The 24,993-nt window shown below is 47.4% G+C and overlaps 1 protein-coding gene across 7 annotated transcripts; it reads right to left on the reverse strand.

Moving 5' to 3' along the window:
- Positions 1 to 1,414: 1,414 nt before the first annotated feature.
- On the reverse strand, positions 1,415 to 22,239 carry GPRC5C (G protein-coupled receptor class C group 5 member C). Of its 7 annotated transcripts, none has more exons than XM_036756983.1 (5): positions 21,947 to 22,232; positions 11,153 to 12,253; positions 8,582 to 8,676; positions 5,614 to 5,763; positions 1,415 to 3,436 (listed from the first exon to the last, which is right to left on the reverse strand). In XM_036756983.1, the coding sequence occupies exons 2-5, from the start codon at positions 12,210 to 12,212 to the stop codon at positions 3,401 to 3,403; spliced, it is 1,341 nt and encodes a 446-aa protein (XP_036612878.1). In that variant the 5' UTR covers positions 12,213 to 12,253; positions 21,947 to 22,232; the 3' UTR covers positions 1,415 to 3,400. The 7 variants fall into 7 exon arrangements, with proteins under 7 accessions (XP_036612878.1, XP_036612880.1, XP_036612879.1 ...); XM_036756985.1 differs by lacking the exon at positions 21,947 to 22,232 and adding an exon at positions 21,455 to 21,537; XM_036756984.1 differs by lacking the exon at positions 21,947 to 22,232 and adding an exon at positions 19,839 to 19,928.
- Positions 22,240 to 24,993: the final 2,754 nt, after the last annotated feature.

A 24,993-nucleotide genomic window follows, 5' to 3' on the forward strand; every position in this document is an offset into this window, starting at 1 on the left:
ATGGTTTGTCATTTCCTTCTCCAGCTCATTTGACAGAAGAGGAAACTGAGGCAAACAGAGTTAAGTGACTAGCTCAGGGTCTCACAGTTAGTGTCTGAGGCCAGATTTTAACCCACAAAAATGAGTCTTCCTGCCTGGCGCATAGTAAGCACTTAATTTCCACTATAACAAGCCCAATGAGTGGTCGGTCAACCTATACTGAAAACCTCCAGTCAGGGTAAACTCACCAATTCCCAAGACAGCTAGCTCATCTTACTTCTGAGCCTAACTGGTAGCGGGCTTAGCACAGCATCTGGATCATAGTAAACACTCAATAAATGCTTATTGACTAAAGACATTTTTTTCTTGACCTCAAGCCTTAACTGGCCTCTTTGAAACATTCCATTCATTACTTGTAATTCTACTTTTTGGGACCAAGAACAAATCTAGTACCTTTCCCACTATGTAACTTTCAAATATCTGAAGGCAGATATGTCACACATTTCTTCAACCAATCCTCATCTAGCACTGGTCAGACTACAATCAAAGTTATTTTGGCCAGTTCTGGGCACAATTTTTTAAAGAGTGTCTCTCTTTAGTAAGCTAGACTACTTCAGAGTGAGACCAAAGGAGACAATGAAAGGTCTAGGAAACATTTTATTTAAGGAGTGGCTGAAGAATGATTGTGCTTAACCTAGAAATTTAGACAATAGTCTCCTGTCTTCAAACATTTAGAGAGGTTGTATAGCACGGGTAACAATGCTTGTTCTGTGTAGGCCACAATAGAACCAATTAGTGAATGTCAACAAGAATTTATTACATACCTACCCCTCCACAGGCACTGATTTCAAAATAGCAGATTTCGATTCAACATAATGACTAGACCTGTCCACTTGTGACATACACTTTCCCACAGGGCAGGTAATCATAATTAAGCAGATCAGAGGCTCATTGGGAGCCAGCAGGGTGGAGTGAATGAAGAATTTTGTAATTTAAGGACCTGAGTTCAAATCTATATCCTTCCACTCGTGCACCAGAGTGCCAAGTTTGGAGTCAAAGGACCAGGGCTCAAATCTCAGCTCTGCCACCTGTTTGACCCTGGGCAAATTGCTTGGCCTCTCTGGAGCTGTTTCCTTATCTCTACAATGAGGGAATAAGGCCATTATCGAACTCTAAAACTATAACCCCCAAGAATTCTTATATTGTGCCTTTCTCTTCTTTCCCATCCCAAACAGTAGCGCCATTTTCCGTCTGTTCAGCCTGTCTGTTGGATTATGACTCCAGAGCCAATGACTTGGGTTGGCCTACTTTGGTGACCACATCCCACCTGTTCACATACCTCAGGCAATCAGAGACCCTCCAGGAGTGCTACATCCCCTGCCTAGCCCTGTGGCTGGTGGGCCCATCCACTCTGCAGTAGAGTCAGATGCAAACATTAATTACACAAAACATAGTAAAACTTTATTCATTCAAGGGGACGTTTGGGCCACTAACCAAAATCAAGGAAAACTTAGGGATATATGGGGCTTCAACTCCACATCCACCCCTTCCCATAGAGAGGAAGTAATACTTAGGTCTACCTACATATAAAACCCAGCTTACAGGTAGAGTAGAGGGTGAAGATCAGGTCACCTCCAGCAGGCACAGATGCAACTCACAGGCTTCTTCTCGTGTTCTTGATCCATCCACCCTTCCCCCACCTTCTCCATATATTAGAGTTCATTAAGCTTAGCCCCAGAAAAATACTGTTTGCAGAGAAAAGCGCTTCAGTGCTGGAAGCAACAGAGTATAATGTGAGGGTACTCACTGCACCTGGTAGCACCCATAGCTGAACCCTGTTCTAGGCACTTGAGGCCTGGTGGGGGTGGGGCAACTAAAGGTACAGACTCCTTTTGGTTTCACAGGGAAACTCACCAGGAGCAGGAAACAGCTGCCAGTAGCAAGGATCACTCCTTCTTTATTTTTGTATTGATTGTACTATTTCCTAAGTGACCAGATGACAGTAAGCCCTCCACCCCACTCCTTTCTCTGGGTGAATCCTATTTGCCAAGGCGCTCCTTTTATTTCACAATAACTGGCTCCCTCCTATTCCCCCAGTAGAGACACAACACAGGGGGAAGTGGGAGGGGGCATGGGCCTTTGATATCTGACCAGCAGGAAGTAACAAAGTGTATTCCCAAACCTTTACAAGCACAGACTGTCCTTTGCAGATGTCCTGAGCCTGATTTCTGGTCCCTATCCCAACTCTGGTCCAGAGAGTATATATAGCTCATTCTGCCATCCTGTATCTCTCAAGGATCCTTCTAGTCTTAGCCCAGAGATGTCCAATCAATCAGGCCTTCCTGCTGCTTCCTGTCCCGTGCATTCCAGTTGGAGCTGGCCATTTACACTGACCAGGGTTCCCGAAGAAAATGAAAGAGAACATAAGGTAAGACTTCACAGAAAAAAAAAAAAAAAAGAAAAAGCCAACAGGCACCAAACAGTACCTCTGCATTTCCCACGGCAGCCAAGACCTCCAAATTTCCTACCCTTCTTGGCCAAGTTTCCCAGGAAGCAGGGAGAGGAGGCTGCTTCCAAGTAAGACAGTCTATGTAGTCAGCATCCTCTCTGATGGAGCAGAGAGCAGAAGGCCAGAGAGTGCAAAAGGCCTCATGGGCCAGGGGTGTGAATCTGATGCAGAACACTAGTGGCAAGGGAAGGTGGGGGGGAGTGAAGGTAGCACTGAAGCGGCTCAGATCCGGGAACCATGGACCAGGAAGCATCAACATGAAGCTTTCAGTAGAAGAAGCTATTACTTCTCCAGAAGGGTGTTAGCCAAGAGCCCCCTCTTCCTGCCCAGGATGCCTATCATCCCTGGCCATTTGCTTCCTTCCATTCAAATGGCGACCATTCACCCTCATAGGTAGCAAACCCACGGGAGTGGAGCCAGAACTATCTACCTGCAGGGTCACCCCCCCACCCCCCCAGCTCAAGTCAGTTCCAGAAGCCTGACCCCCTCCAGAGAAAACATGATTATGAGAAAGGAATAGCTGCAGTGGGCAGCAAAGGGCATGGCTACATTTGTAAGGTCCCAAGATGGGGGCCAAAGAAGAAAGAGGCACCTGAGATGTCAGCTCACAGTGGGCAAGGTAACCTGGAGGAGGTACAATCACAGGGACCCTTCCTTCATTCTGAAGAGCTTGGGGTGGCCCCAGAAGGGACTGTGTCTTTGAGTGGGGCAGGGAGGACATCAGGGTGGATGGGAGCGTAGGGACTGATCCTTTTGTCTCAGTTTCCTGATAGAGAAGCCCAGGGACAGGCAAAAGGGGGACATAGGGAGGTGAGTCCTGCTCTTCCCAGATTAGACATCCACGGCGGGCAGGCAGCCTGCCTAAGTCCACTCCTTCAGGTCTGCTGAATCCGGGCTCCCTCCTAGTTTGCATTACAAGGCCTGGAAAGGTGCGGGGTTCTGTACAGCCTGTGTAAGGAGGAATGAGGACATCAGAGTGGCTTGCAGTCCAGGGGAAGGAGGGAGTCTACCATCTCGTTTTATTGTACGGGGAGTGATCCTAAAGTAATTGAGAGACAGAACAATAATCATAGGGGGCTGGGGCTACTAAAGTTTGAATAACCCTGGCTCTTACCCCTCTTACCCCTCATCCCTAAGGGGGAGGGGGGAGATAAAAAAGCAAGGCCCCAGGAGGTTTGTGCAATCTTACAATCACAAGAAAACACAAGATGTTTTGGAAAAGTTTCCTTATTTTCTTCTCGGATCTTTCCCACACTTTCAATCAAAACATTTCCCTGGAAATGACTGCCAGAACCACACAGCATTTAGGCAGCAGGGAAGAGACATTCCAAAGTCTAGGGTGACATGGCTTGTTTCAAGCAGATGGGACAAATACCCAGGACACCAGCCAGACCCCTAGCTAGAATCCGGAGGCAGCACTGGCTACTACCAGCCCTCACGCGTATGTGACTTGGCGCAAGTCACGACCCCAGTGGGTCAGTTTCCTTCTCTGTAAAATGAGGAGGTTGGACCAGGTAATAAGTGCTTTGATTCATCTCTGTTAGCTTGGCCATTCTGTTATATTCTCAGTGTTAAAACACTGGGATTACTGCATAGGTGATCAGGTCAAAGCAGAGCTCTCCTCCAGAAGAGTGCAACCTTTCCCAGGAATGAAATGAAGAAGAAACTAATAATAAAACCAACTGGCATCATCTTCTCCCAAGCCCCAGGTGCTGTAAGAAATGCTGCCATACTGCTTCCTTTGTCGCCCATAATTAAGTGTCTGACCTCCAGTTCCAATCATACTCCCAGAGGATTCTTATCAAAAGTTTTTCCCCCTAGAGAAGCTACAATCAATCACTTTTTTACAGATACTTTGCCCTGGGCTACCTGTCCTATTGTCTCCAAGTGCCTTCAACATATGGAGTTACTGTGAGAGCCCCTGTGTATAGATTAGATGAATGTAGATAGGGAAATAGCAGCTGTTCCCTCCAATAAGCCCAGATCAGGGATCTGATAACACTAACACAATGTACTGTTATACGTGTAAGTTTTATTCTTAGGAAAGGTGGGACTCTCCCAGGGGGCAACTGGGCTTTGATCCAATCACCGGTGCAGTGACCCCAATGTTTTTACAACTGTAGAATGTCAGAGCTAAAAGAGACCAACCACAGCAATTACCTGGTCCAATTCCCTCACTTTACAAAGGAGGAACCAGCTAGAAGTCACTCGCTCGGTCACATCCATTTGGGTGTTGGGGGGAGGGGGTGAGCAGAAATAGCCCTGCACACTGTAATACACAGTATATTACGGCTGATTAATGTTTCTCTGTTCGAACTGTTTCTACTAAGGGGTGGTGCAGACTAAAAGGTGGGGATCATGTCTCCAAAGTGTGAGCCTTAAATACTGTACAACTTTAAACAGATTTAAATGAGCTGGGAGGGAGTTGAGACTGGGCTGATGACTGAACCATTCGACTTTTATAAGATGAGGAGAGTGGACTAAAGAGCCCCTTTTGGCTCTAAACTTATCCTGTGATCAGAAGCAGAACATAGAAGAGAAAGTATGGTGGTGGAGAGAGAAATGGTGATAAAAGTCTGCAGGAAAAGGAAAGGGGTGGTGTAAAGGGAAGAAAAGGAAGAAAGAGAGTTAGGGTCTCCAGAGTAATGAGGGCAGAAACAACATGGCCAGAGGAAGGAATAATAAAGCATAGATATGTTTATTAGGTGCCCTTGTTCCTCACAGAGGAGCAGGGGGTGGGATAGAAGAGTTCATGAAAGCTCCTGAGCCTATAGGGATCTCTCTAAGCAGATCCAGAGAATGGGAGGCCCAAATCCTGTGGCCAAACACTGAAGGAATACTATACACGGCCGAAGTGCTGGTGGCACACGGGGTTGGCTCTTCTACTCTCCAAACACTGTTGAGGTGGGTGGGAGGCGAATGGGATGACCACACCAATCTTGGCAGGAGGGTCAGGAGGGATCTGAGTCAAAGGCTGCCTGCTCAGTCAGTGGTGGGGAGGGGGCTTCCTTCATAATCCCCACCTGAAGCCCCAAGTCAGAGGGCACGTCTGCCCACTCCCCTTCTAAAACCCTCCCATTCCTTTGCTATGGGGCTCAATCCCATGAATAGGGGTTTCTAAAGACCTGCGAGTTCTTGCCATCCTTCTGTGATGCTGCCTGATGGCTCTGGGTGGTATACATGTCTTCAGCCCGAAGGGTTGAGTTGGCACTGCCCAACATGTGACTGCTATTGGCAGTAGCCCGTGGGAGGATCACATCATAGGGTCCTTCAGACTAGAGAGAAAAGAACAGGAGGCTCATGGTCAGGGATGCAGAAAGACCACAGTAGATGAAAACGGACACAGCTTCCCACTAGGCAAAAGGGCCTGTGCCTATTCAGACCCCTTTCCCTCATGGCTGGGATGCACTAGAGTTCTCGGAATGACTGTAATTGATTTCTAGACCACCATGAAAGAAAGGGACTGACCTCTGAACCCCTATTCTTGGGCTGGGTCATCGGAGCAGCTAGCCTGTGATATGATGGTTATGATGGCTGGCCTTTTTTGAACTAGTTGAGGGGATGGTACAAGTTCTTCTCAGGGTGTTCCCCCAAAACCACCCCAGAAGGACAAATGGGTTTCCAAGAAAGCCCATGATTCCAGGATAGGCTGGAAGGTAAATCACCAGGGGATGATATTATGTCTTCCTGACACATCTCATCCTCAGTTTCAGAGCCTCCTGAGATTCGCCAGAACATTCTCAGCTACCATAAGCCATCCCAGATGATTAGACATTATCTGGAGACTTCCTCTTCCTTGGTATGTGGACACCTGTTCCTTGTCTCTCTCCTGGATTAGGCCTGGGCTTTCAAAGACTGATAAGTGATTATAAGATTTATAAGCCAATTGTACACCTGGCATATAGTTGGCTTGTTGTCATTCAGTCGTTTCAGCTATGAGAACCAACTGAGATAATGTCCTTAGTGTGTTAGCGTGATTTTCCAGGGCCCTGGAACATCTAATTCAAGTGTCCTGCCAATAATGCAGGACTTGGACCAATGAGAGGAAGCTAGGTGATGGTGATCGTTTAAAGAGAGTGACTGAGTGATTTCTATGCATGATCAGAAGTTACACAGTGCCTAAAGTGACAGGAAGAACCAAGTTTAAATTCAGCTTCACACTGACTAGCTGTGTGACTCTGGTGTGCCTCAGTTTCCCCATCTGTAACACGAGGATAATAATAGCACCTACCTCCCAGGATTGTTGTGAGGATCAGATGAGATATATTTGTAAGGCACTTAGCACCTGGCACTCAGCAGGCATTTAATAAATGATTATTCCCTTCCCTTTTTTGTTGCTGTTCAGCTGTTTTGGTCGTGTCTGACTCTCCATGGGTTTTCTTGGCAGAGATACTGGAGTGGCTTGCTATTTCTTTCTCCAGCTCATTTTACAGATGAGGAAACTGAGGCAAACAGGATGAAGAGACTTGCCCAGGGTCACACAGCTAGTGTCTGAGGAGGAATTTAAACTCAGGTCTTTCTGACTCCAGGCCCAGAGCTCTATTCACTGCACCATGAAACTGTACTCCCTTCCTCCCTCCCTATCCTTCAGAATAGGGAATGCAGTGGGTTGGGGAATGAAGAGGAAAGGAAAGGTGAGAGTACAAGAAGAGAAAGCTGTTTTGGTCACAAGGCATCCTCCAAGGCCTCTGTGTCATCCTGCCCCCAACACTGAAAGAGAAGAGAAGGTGAACCTGACCCAAGGGACTTCCCCATGCTTCCTGTTCCTAGCTTCCTGCCAAGGAAGGTCACTGACCCCTCCCCATAGATTCTGCCAACTCTTGGAAGAGCTGAACCTCCACAGAGCAGGTGGGAACCAATTCCAACTCAGTCTTGTTCTCCACCCTCCCAACCTCCACTTAGCTGGTCTATTGGGAGAAATCTGTAGGAGATTTAAGGCTGAGGACTGTAGGGCCTTTTCCCCTAGGTTATTTTATTCCCCTAGGTTATTTATATTATTTAGGTGAGGTAGAGAGCTCCTCTAGGGCCTTCTTGGGGTCGCTAGGGCTAGGGGGCAACAACTCTGCAATCCTGAGGCTTGTTTTCACCACTCTTTGCCCTTTTCCTGGGTACTTAGGAACTGCAGAAGGGCAGAAAAGACAATGAATAATTTGGCTGTGACCCTCTCCTGCTACTATAGAGAACCCTGGCCAGGCTACTGCAACTAGAACTTCTAAGAGCAAAGGATTTGGAGTTCGGAGACCCAGATTTAAATCCTGGTTCTCACACAGGACTGGGTAACCAAGGAGAGTAAGGCACTTCTCTCTGAGGCTTATTTCCTTGCTATTAAGTAGGGATCCCTTCAGGTATATGTCAACGTGAGCTGTTATAATGACACACCACCTATGCTACTGGGTTTCTGGAAGGCTCAGAAGACATGGTTTATGTAGAGCATTCGGCAAACTTTAAAAACCTATTTAAATGAAACATTATTATGACTGTTAGAGTCAGCTACCTGGGTACAACTTATTAGCAAGGGTTTTTCTTTCCCCAGAGTCTACGCTCTACCTTTCCCTGTGCTGTCAGCATCCCTGCTAATGCTGACATCAGTGGAGAAGACTGTCATGGGTTACTCCAGGGAATAGTATACATTCTGGCTAACCCTCTGTCCCTCCCCCAGTTCAGTGGGATTCAGGCCCCACAGTTCATGAAGCCAAAGGGTATTAACGTAAAATTGCTGGAAAGAAGAAATTTCAGGATAAGAGGAATGTGTCAGGAATGTTAGCTTCCTAAGTCGAATTTATTACATGTGGAAGAATACTCATCCCAACCCAGCCCTACCCTCACCCCCAAAAGATCCCACCCGGCCTGGTACAAGGTCCAAGCACTCAGGTCTTATAGGGGAGAGGGTTTCCCAGGACAGGCAACAGTCTCTCCCTTCAGAAGCCTGAAAAAGGGGGGAAGGGGTTAAGGAATTGATTCCCTAAGGCCCTTCATATACACGATATATATAGAATGAAAGACATTTCAGCAAGTCGGGGCTTGGTTTTGTTTGACTATTCAATGACAACTTTTTATGAGGCTCTGGACCCAATCCCAAGGAACACCACTCACCAAGCCTTTGTGCATCAGGGCCATCTCGGTGGGCTGGTACACACTCGTCAGCAGCTGACCATTGTACCCGCTGTATGGTGAAACAGGTCTTTTGGCTGCGAGAGAAATGAGGAGAGTAGACGGAGAGTCAATGTCTGGGGCTCCTCATTCACTTCAGGGACCAAGCAGGACTGCCCTGAAGACAGGGGATGAGCTTGGAGAACAGGAGTAAGGCTGGATGGCTGAACATGGCTGGATCTTAACCATGATCTAAATAGAGCTTGACATCAATCCATTAAGAGGGGCTTCCCGCCCACTAAGGTAAGGATACTGAAAAATCAAGATTCTGGTGGGTAATGGCATGGGGATATATGAATGTATCATGGTAGATTTCTACTTCTTCTGGAACTAGGGATGTTCCTCCAAACTCTGTTATCCCTCTCCTGGAGGTCTGCTAATTTCATAGAAGGGCCCTCAAGTGTGTGTCAGTGATTCGCTTTGCTCTTCACCAGCCCCACAGCCCAGATGGCTGTCTCCTGCAGGAGCTGTTGGCTCACAAAAGACCCCCACTCTGGTTCTCATTTCTCCAATGCCCTCCAGCCAGCTGTCTGTACATCCTCCATTGTCCCCTCAGTGACAGTGACTGAGAAGGGGAAATGGCAGCTTCCTCACCAGCTGTCAATCCAATAAAATATCCCCCTGGCCCTGGAATAAGGGCAAACTAAGCCTCATATCTGTGATTTGTCAGTTGTGAATAGAATACTAGGCTTGAGAGTCAGGAAGACCTGAGTTCAAATCCTACCTCAGACACTTAGTAGCCATGTGACCCTGGGCAAGCTACTTTAACCTTTCTCTCTGTCTCCATTTCATGATTTCTAGTGTTGAGGATCAAACGAGACAATACGCAAACCTTTAGCCCAGGGCCCTTTGGCAAGCCTCTTGGGCTGCTTTCAAGCACAAGAATGCCTGTCTCTGCCAGTGGGAGTTGGTTTCCTTGGTCTCCCTGGCCCCCATTGGACGTTACCTGTTTGTTTGGGTAGGAAGGCTTGAGAGTAGCTGGGGCTTTAGCAGAGACTCTGCTGAAGGGCCCACAGTTCAGATGGCTGGCTCCTGCCAGGGCTGTCTGTCCACAAGCTGAGGGACCACAACCTATATACGGCTCCCTAAGTGCTAGTCTCACAGTATTGATTTTTCCATTTTGCAAAACAAACATATGCACAAAACCCCAACAAGCTGCATTTCCTGAAGTGTTTACTGTGGGAGAACAAAAGCACAGAGCTATCTGGCCTTGGCAAACAGGTACAGGGGCCAAAAGTAGCAGCAATGGAAGGGCCAGAGGTTCCTCCTGAACCACTCCATAGCATTTCCCATCATTTCCTGCTAACTTCCTGGTCTATCCCACATTCTACATTCAAAGCCGAGAAGTGTGAACTCCCCAAGAGCCTGTACTGCAGCCTGGGGGGGATGAGGGTTAAAGGCCAAATGCTTGGATGGATCAAGGTTTTTCCCCTTTGCCAACTATAGGGATGATGTGGCCTCTGATGAAAGGACGGAAAAGATCTACGAAATCCAGGGATTCCTTCTGTCCATTACTCTAACCTTTAGGAATTCACAAGGGTCAGTTCCTTTGACTACAAAGGCAGTGCTCATAACAAAGGAATATGGTAAGGAAGTTCATCCTTTGGGTATTAAGGGCCATTCCTTTGGGTATTAAGGTCCATTCCATATGGCTTTCTTGGGACAGAAGGTTAGCTATGTGGGGTTAGTCAAGCTCACATGTTTTTTGGAACCTGTCCTGACCGAGTCTCCAAGAAGATGCTGCCAACCCTTACCTACCAAGGACTTGATTGGGACTTGCTGAATCTCCTTCATTCTCCCTAACTCTTCTAGACTCCAATCCCTCTCTCCCTTGTTCGAAGACCAGTAGACGCCCAGAGGCAAACTTGAACCACAGGGCCGAGTCAAGGCAGGTGTGGACAGAGAGAACACTAAGGGTTGATTGGGGTGATGGCCGGGGTGGACAAAAAAAGATGGGCCATCACTTTTCTAAGGTGAATTATTTTTGACTTGAAATAAAATGTTTTAAAAAGAGGTAGAATACAAAACAAATTCTATCCCAGGGGTGGACTTTTAAATGCCTAGTCTTTAGACCTAGCTTTCTTTCTCCTCCCTCATCATTACTTGCCTTTCCCACAAAGAAGTGCCCAAGCTGTGAGGGGTACACAGCACTCACAGTTCAGCCACAGGGTTGCCTAATTCTTTGATGGGCCCAAACCCCGGATCTTTGTTGGGGTGATGGCTCTCTGACCCCACCATCCCTATGATTTGTAAAAAAACAAAAACAAAAGCTGCTCCAGCTAGAAAGGACAATGCTCAGAACTGAGCTCTAGGACACTCTTCTCCATGGTGCCTGCCAAGTAGCCAGCATTGCACTGAATTACACAGAATTTCTCTCATTTTCCACAAAGTAGTATACTCTTTTTGTCCTGCCCACATGTATACCTGACCTGCCACGTATACCACTTCCTCCATCCCTCCAATGACAGGTGTTGGTCAAGAAAGAGAAAAGGACCCAATATCCTTCCTCCCTACCTGAGGATGGCTCATCCATTGAGAAAGCCTTGTTTTCCACAAACATGCTCTGTCCCTTCTTCTCCTTCAGGATGGTTTCATAGCCCACACCCCGGGTGGGATAGATATCCCCCTGGTAGCTCTGCTCTGGGCTGGCCTTGGTCACCTGGGAGACTTCAGGGATTATGTAAAAGAGGACAAAGGCCCAGGCATTGGCAGCTAAGGCTATGGCCAGGGTGGGGTCATCCCAGGTGGGGCTGTTCCGCTGCTCATTGCCATAGGTGTACATAACAATCCATACCACCCAGATGGCAATGGAGGTGGCTGTGGTGAGCAGCACAAAGACTCCATGTTTCCGCCAACGCTTGAAGCGGCCACACAGGATGGGCCAGGCCCCCACAAAGGCGATCAGCAACAAGAGCATGACATAAATGAGGGCCATGACGAAGTCCATATTGGCAATGGCACAGGGGGATGCCTCACCCCAGCTGGCACTCCTGTTGCCAAGAAGAAGACTACGTCCCCCTCCGTGCCCACCCCTAACCAGTGTGATGATCAGCCACTCTGTGTTGATGATGACCTCTACCATGGCCAAGAGCAGGGCCACGGCAAAGATGACCCAGCCCCGAGGTGCCTGGTTCTTCCGGGCCAGGAAGTTGAGGGCAAAGACGTGGGCACTCAGACAGGAGAAACAGATGCCGAAAAGGACACCAAAGAGAAAACGCCTTGAGGCACAGGTAGAGAAGTCAGGCTTGACCACACAGGCAAACACGAGGCAGAAGAGGCCCAGCGTCCCCAGAAGGAAAAACACCTGGGTCCCTAGCAGGCTCCGTTTCTTGCTGTCCTGCACAAAGGGAAGGCTGGCCACCAGGATGATGGTTAGGACGAAGGTAGAGATAACGCCAGCCCCAGCCAAAGCCTCTAGGACAATGCCCCAAGCCCCTGAGCGGTCACAAAGATTGTAGTAGAGGGGGTTGAGGTCTGGGCTGCACCCAGGTGGAGCATGGTCCTGGGCCTGATTCCTGGGGAGGAGTAGCAGCAGGACACCCAGGCAGGTCAGGAGGGCCTGGGGAGTAGCCATCCTGGCTCCAGAGCCAGTCCAGGCTGGGTCCCTGAAGGAGCCTGGAAAATGAAGAAAGAATAAATTCCTCAAAGGTTATTCACATACACATTCATATATATGTCAAATAAGACACATTTATGGGCAAGGTGGAAATATTTTGCTTGACTATATGTCTTTACAAGGGTTCAAGGTTATGAAGGTTTACAAAGTTTACAAGGAAGAAGAGAAAATAAATGCTTGTTGGGAAAGCTAGGTGGGGCAGTAGACAGAGCACTGGACCTTGAGTCAGGAGACCTTGAATTCAAATCAGACCTCAGACACTTACTAACTGTGTGACCCTGGGCAAGTCACTTGACTCAGACTGTCTCAAAAAAAAAAAAAACCAAAACCCACAAACCATGAAAATAAATGCTTGTTAATTGAAAAAAAAAAGTTTTAAGATGCACATAAAACAACGAAATACTAGCTGATAATAGGCAACAAACAAAACAATTTTCCAGGGATTATTATTTCCTTGATAATCACTATAAAAATGCAAAAACCATAAACAAAAATGAACTGTCCCTAATTTCCACTCAACAGAAAGTTTTCATTCTACTTCCAGTAAAAAATTTCCCCAGGAGGGGCAGCTAGGTGGCGCAGTGAGTAGAGCACTGGCCCTGGAGTCAGGAGGACCTGAGTTCAAATGTGACCTCAGACACTTGACACACTTACTAGCTGTGTGACCTTGGGCAAGTCACTTAACCCCAATTGCCCTGCCTTCACCCCTGCAAAAAAAAAAAAATTTCCCCAGTAAAGACATATATGAACTGATGCTGACTGCAGCGAGAAGAACCAGGAGAACATTGTATACAGTAACAGTAACACTGTGTAATGATTGACTATGATTCTTCTTAGCAATAGGATGATCCAAGATAATTCCAAAAGGCTTGTGATGGAAAATGCTGTCCACATCCAGAGAAAGTACCATGGAGTCTAAATGCAGATCGAAGCAGACGATTTTCACTTTTCCCCCCTTTCTCATGGTTTTTCTTTTGTTTTATTCTTTTTTCATAACAGGACTAATATGGAAATAAGTTTAATATGATTGTACCTATATCAGATTGCTTGCTGTCTTGGGGAGGGAAGAGGAAAAGAAGGGAGGAAGAAAAATTTGGAACTTAAAATCTTATAAAAAAATTAATATTGAAAACAATCTTTACGTGTAATGGGAAAAAAAAAAACTATTAAGTGAAAAAAAAAAATTCCCTGGTGCTAGACAGTCTCTAAGCCAGTGGTCAAACTTTTTTGATCAATGTACTCCTATCTAGAAAACATTTTTGAGCATAAACTCCCAATAGATGAATATTTACATGAAGTTTATGCATGAGCTACTGTACTAACATAATATGTATATTATATGCAACTGTCATACTAACACAGCATGTAAACCATATGCAAAAGAAATTGGGATGAGGGTCCAGATTTTTAAAATAAATTTTCATTTTACTCATTAATGATGCAAAAATGCTCCCACTGAAAATATCGCATATGTGTTTTGACGACAGTGATGTGACTGAATAGACTTCATTTTTTCTGAATCCGTTGGTTTAGTGCTTGGTAATACAGCGACTTGGAACGTCTGGATCTAAGTTCAGGTTACTGCAAAGCTTCTGTCATAGCAGAAAAAGATTTCTCATGAAGATACAGGGACCCAAATGGATGAAGCTAGGGGGCACAATGGACAGAGTGCTGTCAGGATGACTGAGTTCAAATTGGACCTCAGACACTTAGCTGTGTGACCCTGGCAAATCATTTAACCTGCCTGCCTTAGTTTCCTCAACTGTAAAATGCGGATAAGAACAGCACCTACCTCTCAGGGTTACTGTGCGGATGAAATGAGATTACATTTGTAAAGCATTCAGCACAGTACCTGGCACATAGTAGGTGCCGTATACATAGACGTAAGTTATTATTGTTACAATGGCAAAGCACTCCACTATCTTTGCCAAGAAGACTCCAAATGGGGTCATGAAGAGTCGGACACAACCGAAAACGACTGAACAATAATTATTATTCATATTAAGAAGGGTATCATTCACTCTTACCCACCAATTTTCGTTGAAATTCCCCTAGGAGAGTGGTCCTTAGCCTTTTTTTTTATGTCAGGGTCCCCTTTGGCATCTCTACTTTGATCCTATCAAACTTCTTACCACCAACTCCCCCCAAGGGCTTGAGCCTTCCTTGTTCTCTCGCTAAAGATCCTGAGCGTGCAAGATGTTCCAGGTCCAGGGAAGCATTTTTCTTACTTCCTGGTCACCTGGATGCGTAGAGAGACTCCCTTTATTCATCATGATGTACCCTCATCTGTCCCAGATAATCCCATCCATGTTAGGCACAGAGCCTTATCCAGAGTTAAGTGCTATATAAAGCCCAGGAAAAGGGTTCCTGCTCCTGGGGAGGCAGGATCTACCTCCCTCTGGGCATCCTGGGTATCCCAGCAGTATACAGAACCTACTACTGCTGAGTAGTACGGCTGCAGTGGGGGTGGGGCAGCAAGGAGAGGGGCATTCGGTGAATGACTGCCTGCAGTCTCTCCCTCCCTCCCTTCCCCCTCCTCAACCAAGAGCCATCATTGCTGATCACATAGTACAGCCCACACTGGATGCAGACTCACTAACCTCAGTCAGGCTGGAGACGTTATCGACAACCAAACCGTTCACTCAGCATTTCTTCTTTCCCCTCAGATTCTTTCAGAGAACTCCTTTGGCACTAGTACTCAGAACTACCCTAAACCCCCTTCCTGTAAAGCCTTCAACCCGTAAGCAATATTTCATCAAATATTTATTAAGTAATTACAGTGGGCAAAAATGGGGTCAGGCCATGGAGAAATCCGATTAGAGAAGACGGTCTTTACCGGCCCCCTTAGCAGTCTCCCTTTGAACTCCTATCACCCTACTAGGTATCTAGTACTTTTATGTTCTCCCTATCAATTACAGAATGTACAGAACAAATAAATTCACCCTGAGGGATCGATGACTTTGTGGAAGACGCCTAGAGGGCAGCATGGGAAAGTGGGAGAAGCTCTGGCTTTAAAGTCCTGGGACCAGGGTTTGAATCCTGATTCTGCCACTTATTCCTAGGTATGACCTTGGGCCAAATCATAGTTGTTTCTTCATCCATGATAGGAATGCTGAACCTCCAGGTTTTAGTTTCCTCAGCTATAAAATGAGAGGGCTGTTTAACCTTTCTGAGTTGGCATTTTCATCTGTAAAATGACAGGGGCTCCACTAAATGATCCAAGGTCCCTCCCAAATGTCTGACTGTGACAACTCTAATGGTGGAATTTCAGGCAGGATGGAGGGAGATTAGTGATACATTTTGTAGGCTTCTCAGCACACCCCACCACCCCAAATTAAACTCTATTCTACCCATGTATCTGGCCAGCTTTGTGTTCAGTTCTGTCTGACACAGCTGTGACGATACAAACAAAAAATAATTCGAACACAAAATAGCTTTCCTTTAACACTGACATTGAGGCCACCCTGTTTAACAAAGGTAGACACAAAAGAAATCAAGCCTCATTTAAGGAATTCAATCAGAAAACTCACAGTGTGATTAGGGAGATAGAACCCACATAGAAAAGACTTTAGAGTGATCACAATGCAACATACAATTTCTATAAAACACTGACTCTCTTTTAGGCATGAACCTTACAAACAATCCCCAAAGGTGAATGTTAAGATCCCATCTTATCTTATGGGGCATGCTGTCCCATCTTTATCCCTCCCACCAATCCTGAGGGTACTCTGCTGATTCCTCCCCACAAAAACCCTACCTGCTCACATACCCATTCTAGAGAACACCTAAGTAGTCCCAGACAGAATTGGTTTCCTACCCTGTACAGAACTTCTTTCTCAGTCTCCTTTGCTACCTTTGCTCTGTCGTCATCTTTTTTCTGATCCCTAACTGGACATCCCCTCAAGGTTTTGTCTGGGGCCCTCTTTTCTCTATACTCTTTGCTTTGGTGACCTCATCAATACCCCTTGGGTTCACCTCTCTGCAGATGAATCCCAAATCTATCTATGTTTAGTCCTAATCTCTCCAGGACCTACATTATCAACTTCCTGCTGGCCGCCAGCACACCAGGATGTACCATAGAAACCTCAAATTCAACATTTCCTGAACTGAACTATGTTCCTCCAAACTTCCAAAATCCTTTCAAACTTCTCTGTTTCTGGTTAGGGTATCAAATCTTGTCCATCTTCTACTTTCTCCACCTCAGAATTATCCCTGACTCTTCCTTCTTCCACTCCCCCCACATCCAATCAGTTGCCAACTTGTACCAATTTTGCATTTGTGATCCTTCTCAAATTTGTACTCTTCTCTCCCTTCTCACTAGATGTGTGACCCTGGGCAAGTCACTTAACTACATTTGCCTCATCTGTAAAATGAGCTGAAGGAAATGGTGAACTATTTCAGTATCTTTGCCAAGAAAACCTGGAATGGGGTCATGAAGAGTCAAACAAAACTGAAATGACTGAACAACTCCCTTCTCATAGCCTTTACCTTCCAAGGGTGGGGAACCGTGGCTTCGAGGCCACATGTGGACCGCTAGGTCCTCAAGTGTGGCCCTTTGACTGAATCTAAACTTCACAGAACAGAATCTGGATTCAGTCAAAGGGCTGCACTTGAGGACCCAGAGGGTCCTGGAGGCCCCAGGTTGTCCACCCCTGCAGGCTTAGCCCATCCCCATTTTCACTTTTCACCTAAACCAATGGTTCTAAATGTTCTATGTTCCAGAAACCCCTTTCAACAGCAACAAAATGTGCTGTGAGTCCTCAGGGTAATATTCTGCAATGAGTTACTCCTTAAGGTCCCATTAAAGAATTTTTAGAGTGAACCCTTTGGTTCACAGCCCCATTAAATGGGAACTACTACAACAGTTTCCTAATTGGTATCCTAGCCACCAGTCTCTCCTATCCTCAATCCAGTCTCCACACTCTGCAAGTTAGTATTTCTAAAACATAGCCTGACTCAAACATCTGCAGCATACACCTACACCTGTTGCCTCTCAGATAGACACAAAATCCTTAGCCTGGCACTTAAAGCCTCCTCCAATCAGCTACCTCTCCAGTCTTTTCTGGGAACTCCCCCTTTTTTTGGAGGGGAGAAGGGGGGGGCAATTGGGGTTAAGTGACTTGCCCAAGGTCACACAGCTAGTGTCCAGTGTCTGAGGCTGGATTTGAACTCAGGTCCTCCTGACTCTGGAGCTGTGCTCTACTTACTGCACCACCTAGCTGCCCCCTGGGAACTCTCCTTCTTGCACTCCCCTCTCTGGTCAAAATGTCCTACTCACTGCGTACAACACTCAAGCTCCAGGCTCCAACTCTTTGTACAGCTGATTACCTAGATTTGAAAGGCACCGCTTTCTTATTTCCACATCTCAGAGTTCCAAGTTTCCTCCAAAGCATTAGTTTAGGTGACACATCCTATGTAAGACCTTTCCTGATCTCTGACACAAGTTGGCTGTGTCTCCTTGAAATGACTTGGTGTAAGTATCCTATCCACAAAATGTTAAAAGATTTAGCAGAATTCTGGCAGTCTCTGATAGAAGACTTGGAAGAGAATACCTAGATAATGACTAGCTGCACAGAATGAAAAGGTGAGGTGAGCTGTGATCTAGAACCATGAAGGGAGAACTCGCACTGATAGAATAACAGCCATCAAAGTAAGTTTGTTACTAGCGTTGCTAAACACCACAGCTGTCCTCTGTACAAAGACGTTCTGTTAGCTATATTGTTGCTGTTTGTCCTTCCTTTTTGAAGAGAACCAATGACATCAAGGAGTGATGGTTGAGCGAATGGGATTTAAGAGAAAGCAGAGTTGCACAAAGTTGTTGGCTTCACTCTCTTCCAGAGTCACAGGAAGTCTAGAGCCAAGACAAAAGTCAAGAGCCTGGCCACGGCTCGGGATGCAGTGGATGACCTTAGCATCTTTGATGTCTGACCAAGCTCTAAGTGCTCCACAGTGCCTGCCTTAGCTGCCTCATGGCCATCGGAACAAACTGTTCTCCTCTGCCCATTCCACTGGAAGATTTCATATGCTTGGGGTAGAACCTCCCCCGACTCACTGTTTAGCTGCATTACAGGCTGAATGGAGACAGTGTATTTATGCTGTCAGAAAGACCCGGGTTCAAATTTTGCCTCTGACAGTTACAAGCTGTATGACCACAGGCAAGGCATTCAATGTATTGAACCTCAGGAAACTTTAAGAACAGCACTGTTGTTTAGTTGTTTGAGTCCTGTCTGACTCTTGTGACTCCATCTGGGGTTTTCTTTGCAAAGATACTAGAGTGGTCTGCCATTTCCTTCTCCAGCCCATTTTACAGATTAGCAAACAGAGTTTAGTTACCTGCAGCATCTGAAGCTACATTTGACCTCAGGAAGAGGAGTCTTCCTTCCTGACTCCAGGCCCTGCACTGAGCCACCTAGCTGCCCCTAAAGAACAATGGTGACCTTTATAGAGGTGGCCAGAGTCCTATCAGTCCTATCAGAAGCTTTTATTAAGCACTTCTCATATGCCAGGCATTGTGGGAAATGCCAAGGGCTAGGTACAGAGGGAAAAACAGTGACTGCCCTCAGGGATCTTACTTTCTAGTGAGAGACAGCTAGGTACTTTAAGTAACATGGAAAAATCAAAGACAGGGCATAACCACCAGAACCCACACTGATAGAATAACATATCCATCCAAGTAACTTTTGGGGGGTTTTTTTCATAGCCATCCGGACCTGTTATAAGCCACATGGAACTGGGCACCAGGACAGAGCTGGGTAAAGTGAGGCACAAGTCAGAGAATGCTCCCGCCAAAACCTCTGACCCTCTAAGCACCTTTCCAGGTTCTCTTCCATTCCCAGCTTCCTTTGCACTTCGTGGACATCAGGTCATGCCATTCTTTTGTCCATATTGATGAACAAGATAAAAAAGACAATCCATTCTATCCTCTTTGCTTTGGTGAACCCTCCACCCCGCCCCCTCCCCCACACCTCCCAAAATACACAATCAGATCTTTGTCTCTGAATTCCCTATCAGAACCCTCAGGTTAAGGAAGCCTCAGTTCTAGTCATCCATTTTTTTTACCGCCTGTAGTCAGGCAACTCTCCTTGTCCTTGACCTTTCCTCCTACCTGGAGGTCTAGCAGCCTTCCCAATCAACTCTTTGTTATCTCCATCACTATGGGAGTGTCCAAGAAAGTATGAAGGATGGGGCCATTAAAAGGACACCAATGGGCTCACTGCATCAACTCGGTCCTAAGTAAGCCTCAGATCAAACAATTGACTTGTAACATTGAAATATCAGCTTGGTGGTGAGGGGTAGGAGGGCCAGGGGGAGCTGACTATTTTCACAAGGGCAAAGAATGAAGGTTTTCCGAGTTCCTGTGCTCTTGCTAAGATTAGGGGACTCCCTGAAGCTCATGTAAAAATGTGGTAGCTACAGGCCCCAGACTTCAAGTCCTGTTTGTGATACAGGAGATAAGAATTCAAATTCAGTCATGGCCAACTTATTGTTCCCTCAACAAGAGGTTAAAGGTTGGTGTTTGGGAAAAAAGGCCAAGGCAGGCTGTATTCTGCTATCCCTATCCAAGGTGAGGTAAGGGGTGCTCACTTTCTTACTGCTGGCACAATCTGGCTCTTGTGTTTTAAGACAGGCTCCCAAGCCTTGAGCTTACAGCTGGGATTCTTAACCTGGGATCCATGGAGAGGTGGCAGGGGTTCTGTGAAGTCGAATAGGGAAAAAATTCTATCTTCAAAGGTTCCACTGGACTGCCAAGAGACCCCCCCCCCAAAAGGCTAGGAACCCCTATCCTGGAGCTTTTGCTTTAGGGCTCTGAGCAGGATACTGGGATTGGTCAATTAAGATCAAAGAGGGGAGGAGAACAGAAGAAATCCCTTCTGTTCCTCTGTATATCTTCTCCCATTATGGTAGTGAAGCTCACCATTGAACTAGGATTCCTGTACAAAGTCACTTTTTGCTCCTGTGGCCCTGACTGACTAAAGGGTTTTTAATCATTTTTGAAATCAAGCGAATCCCAGGCCAAGACACCCAGCTCCCTGACACTGGTCCTGGTCGATCCAGTCCAGTCTAGTTCCATTCTTCCTCCTCTGCTCTCACCTTTCTTGGGGGAGGTAAATGGCCCCAGCAGGGGATGTGAGGGAGGAGGGGGGAATAAAGGAGATGGAATCATCTCAAGACTCAAACCAGACCCGACTAGCTTTGAGATATTTATATTGTGTGGGCTACAAAAGACACCTACTCTCTTCACTATTCCCTCTTACCACCAATGTTTGGGATTTACAGGACCCAGTTAGATCAACACATGCCTCACCCTTCTCCTCATCATTGCCTTAAACTCTGAGAACCTGTAGGGCAAAGGATGCTAACAAGAACACCAGACTTTACACAGACCCTGGAGGGGCAGCATGGTACGTAGCACTAAAGAAAGCTGGATCTGAACTAAGGAGAAACCTAAGTTGGAATCCTGTCTCAACACTGTGTGACTATAAGAAAGTCGCTTGATTTCTCTGTGCCCGTTTCCTCATAAAATGAGATGAGGTACATTATTACTCACCTTATCCCAACAGCATAAAGTTTAAATTCTAGACACCATCCAGAGGCAGCCTCCACACCAACATCTCTCCCCTCCACCTCCCAAACACAACAGACACCCTCAGGCACAGGAGCAAAGCAAAGGAAGGGGCTAGAAAGACTGGCTCTAAAGCATCCTTTCCCCCCTTCCACTCCCCCTCCTAGGTCACCTTTCCTCCATTCCTTCCCCTTCCCTCCACCACTTAAGCAGCCTACCAAATCTATTGATAAATTGATGGCTTTACATTTCCTCCTACTCTAAGCCCATTTGTTCCATCCTCTTCCGGTCCCTGGGGTATCCTTTAGGCCCAGTGGTCAGACTTCTCATTCCGGAGGGCTCCAGAGAGTTATGGTGGGCTCTGGAGTTGTTTCTCAACACCTCTCCCCACAGCCCCAATAAAAAGAAAGAAGCAAGATTAAAAGGGGCAATCAAGTCAGCAAGGGGCATGAATCCGGCTTCAAAGATGGGCATCTAATACTCCCAGGAACTGTTCCCAAACTTTTGTGACCGGCGTGAAGACTAAGGGATGGTTTGTGGCTGGTAAGGGAATTTGGAAAGCAAAGGCACCAAGGCTGAGGGAGGATGGTCAGAACAAAAAGCCGAGTGGCTACAAGGGAGGTCGGGTGAGCCTTACTAGGGTCTGCACTCCAGTCTTCCTTGAAGTTAGACACTCCTGTCGTTCTCAGTTTGAAGAAAGCCGAGGTGCTGTTGTGTGGCGGCCAGATTCGTCGGGCAGCTCTTTAGCCACTGCTATCTGCCCTATCCCCAACCCCCTCCGGTAGCGGGCAGCCTAGAGGAATCCGACCCGCAAGAGTCAATATTGACTGAGAGGCTCCCTCGGAGAAGCAGCCAGGGGAGCCGCTGCGAGCGCCTTCCACCCCCGAACTACCGTAGGAAGGAATACCCCTCCTCTCTGAACGCCCCCGCCCTGGCCCCTCCAACAGACTGCCTGCGCTCCAGGAAAATCCCCCGGGGAACTCGACTAAGCCTCGGGAGAAAGGGGTGCCAGCGCCGTCCCACCCGGATTTCTTCCCAGACTCTGCCACCACCCCCTCGACTCCCAGGCTCCCCGCCCTCCTTCCCCACTGCTCTCCAATGAGGCCAAGTGAAAGGAAGCCATACTTACCTGGGACGCCTCTACCTCCCGGACCGCAGCGGAGAGATCGGGGCTAGCCGCGGCCCCCGGCTAGGCGCAAGTGGAAGGACGGGAGAGAGGGAGGAGAAGGAGGAGGGACTCCCGGCTGGGCGTGGGCGCAGGTCCCAGCGCCGGATCCCCGGGCGGGCAGGCGCTGGGGATTTGGGAGGGAGGGTGCAGAGCTGGGACGCGTGGGGGTCAGGGGTTACCCGTCTCAGCCCAAGGCCCGGACGGATACAGAGAGAGGGGCTGGCTTATCTGCTTCCCTCCCGCTCCTAGTCTCTGCCCCACTCTCGTCTTTCTTTCTCTTCCTAGAGGGTGGGCCGGCTTCTGCATCAGCGTGACATCACCTCCATTCAGGGCCCTTATCGGGCTCTCCGCAACGCTCCCAGGTATGTGCAATCAGTTTACGCCCTACCAAACCTTGCCAGAGGGCCCTCCGCCCCCTGGACTCATTTCCACCTCTACCCGAGGCTAGCTTTCGGGCGGATGGGGGGAAATTTGAGTTTCTGGAAAAGCTAGTTTGTGGGTTGTTACTGTTCTCAACCCTCCTTTCTCCCTGCCCCCTCCCCCCACCGACACGTGGGCAAACACTCTTTCTATACTTTCTACCTGGAGCAAGTGTTTGTGTACTAGAAGCCCACCCTACCTAGTAAAGAACCTTATCTTGCTTCGATCACTGTGTCACTAGTATCTTCCCTTGGTAGATAGCCTTTGTCACGTGTATGTATACACATATACACATACACACGCTTTCTTTGAGCAGCCGCGCATAAAGGCTTTCTTTGTCGCTTCTACGGGTCTCCAATCCCACACGCGCCCGAACACTCCCCCCTTGTCTGCCTCCCTTCTTTCTCTGACACCCCTTTGCGAGCGAAGGCAAGAGAAAACCACGGTGGTCGCTCCACACTCGGTGTGTTGCATACATAGTGATCGTACATACGGTTTTTTTTTTCCTGCGACTGGGCTGTTTATCCTCCCAAGTTCCCTTGGGTTCCTCCCGAAATAAATCAAGAGCTCCCGCAACCTCTTTCCTTATCTTCCTGTAAAATGGACTTGCTGTCTGTCCCGTTCCCCCAATGCCTCCCCCCGCCCCTTTTTCGTTCTCATCTGGGTTGATTTGCCCCGATGTTTTTTTTTTTCTGTAAGTTCATTTAAAGGGGAATTCCTAATGTTTCAAGGACTTTCTTTGACTCCTTACACCTCTCCCCCCCTCCCCTTTGAGCTCGAATTTTTTGTCCTGATCCTCCCAGGCACTTCCAGGGGGTGAGGGACTTTAAAGGGCGTTTACAAGACCTTTCACACACTCTCCAGGAACGACAGAAAACTAGAGGAAAGGGGAAACGAAATGGGGAACCAGCTTCCATTCCACCCTCTTGGACATGTAAACAAGGGGAGATTTTTCCGGCTGCCTTCCCCACTGGAGCTTTGGGGCCCGGCCTGGGAAAGGTGTAGGACACGCAGCCAGTGACGGCGCAAGGAGACCTTGTTAATGAGGCATGGACGACCCAGAGGAGCCAAGCTGGTGTTGAGAAGGGATATGGTGTTGGGACCCGGGGGAGAACAGGGAGGGGGGTAGAGGTCCCTGGGGCGCCAGCTCTCCAGACTCCTGGTTGCCCCGGGAATCGCCAGCAAAGCGCGCTCAGAGCCAACGGGCTGGTGGGGCGTGTTTGCTCTACTCTGACCGCAGGCATGGGGGGTGGGGGAGGGGAGAAAGCAGCTGGTCGCGGGCTGGGGCGGGGGGGGGGGGCAAGAATGGGAGGGGAACAAGGGTAGGGTGAGGAGGAGGAGGAGGAGGAGGAGGGTACTGGGAAGGAGAGGGGTAGGGGATAGTGTGGCAGCTTGTTTGTTTGCTTGCCCCTATCTATGACAACCAGGAGTCAAAACTCAAATGAATCACCCCGGGTTGCCGGAGCGATAAACCTCAGGCCGGCCCCTTCACTGCACACCACGTAAGAGCTGCTTTGCTGCCTCCTGGAGAGAGGGAATGTTTACTTAGCGGCCGGGGCCGGGCTATGAGGGGCCCAGCCTCCCCAAACCCGACTTCGCCCCGATATTGAATTCTAAGGCAAAGAGGGAAGAAGAAGTTTAGGGGTTATGGCAGAAGCTGAATCGTTTTGAAGTTCTTTATAATTTCCAGAGGAAAAAACGTTTCTTTTGCAAAGTGTGCTTCAGCCTCTCTGATCCCCACATTTGTCCCGAACTTGGGGTCCTAGCTATATATATGTATGCGAGTATGCAAACGTTTCTACACACTCCCAGGAGCATGTGCCGACCTAACTATTCATGTATGCAAAAGCAGGCCAGACCTACGTGCAAATGTATGCACAGGTAGCTGCTTTAAAAAGAAATTGTCCAGTCAAAACAACCCTGACATTTGACCTCACATACAGTAAATTGGCAAAGATGTCAAAAGATGAAATAGTCGGTGTTGGAGGGGTTGTGGGAAAATAGGCACAGTAGTGCATTGTTGAAGGAGCTGTGAATCAATACACCTTTTTTGGAGGGCAGTTTGAAATTATTCACATAAAATAAGTAAAATATCCACACCATTTGACTCACAGATTCTACTCCTCTAGTAGACGGGTCTTATCTGTACCTCATGGAGGTCATTGATAAGGGAAAAAAAAGGTCCCAATACGCACCAAAATATTTTTGCAGCACTTTTTTTTTGTGGTAGCAAAGAACTGGAAACAAAGTAGATGTACATGGCTTGGGGGAATGGCTAACAACTGTGCTAAGGGAATGTAATGGAATATTATTGTGCTTTAAAGAAACAAAGAATACCAATGCTGAGAAGCATGGAGGGTGTTTACAAGCCCTCTGAACTGATGAAAGGTGGAGTAAGCAGAGCCAAGAAAATAGTATGCACAATGACTACTACAATGTAAATGGCAAGAACCACCATAAAAATGTTGAAAGTGACTTAGAAAATTACTAAGAACAAACATGACTCCAAGGAGATGTGAGAAGACACACCTTCCCCTACTGCTTCCAAGAGGTGGGAGACTCATGGGTGTGGAACTTTGCATATATTT

This window comes from Trichosurus vulpecula, chromosome 4, assembly GCF_011100635.1.
Source record: "Trichosurus vulpecula isolate mTriVul1 chromosome 4, mTriVul1.pri, whole genome shotgun sequence".
NCBI lineage: Eukaryota > Metazoa > Chordata > Mammalia > Diprotodontia > Phalangeridae > Trichosurus > Trichosurus vulpecula.

Bases quoted from the DNA above. Each gene is read 5' to 3' on its own strand.
- GPRC5C (XM_036756983.1), bottom strand. From the start codon at position 12,212: ATGGCTACTCCCCAGGCCCTCCTGACCTGCCTGGGTGTCCTGCTGCTA. The intron at 8,677-11,152 runs GTAGGGAGGAAG...TTTCTCTCGCAG, and splicing joins AATGGATGAGCCATCCTCAG to CCAAAAGACCTGTTTCACCA. The intron at 5,764-8,581 runs GTGAGTGGTGTT...TTTTCTCTCTAG, and splicing joins CCCTGATGCACAAAGGCTTG to TCTGAAGGACCCTATGATGT.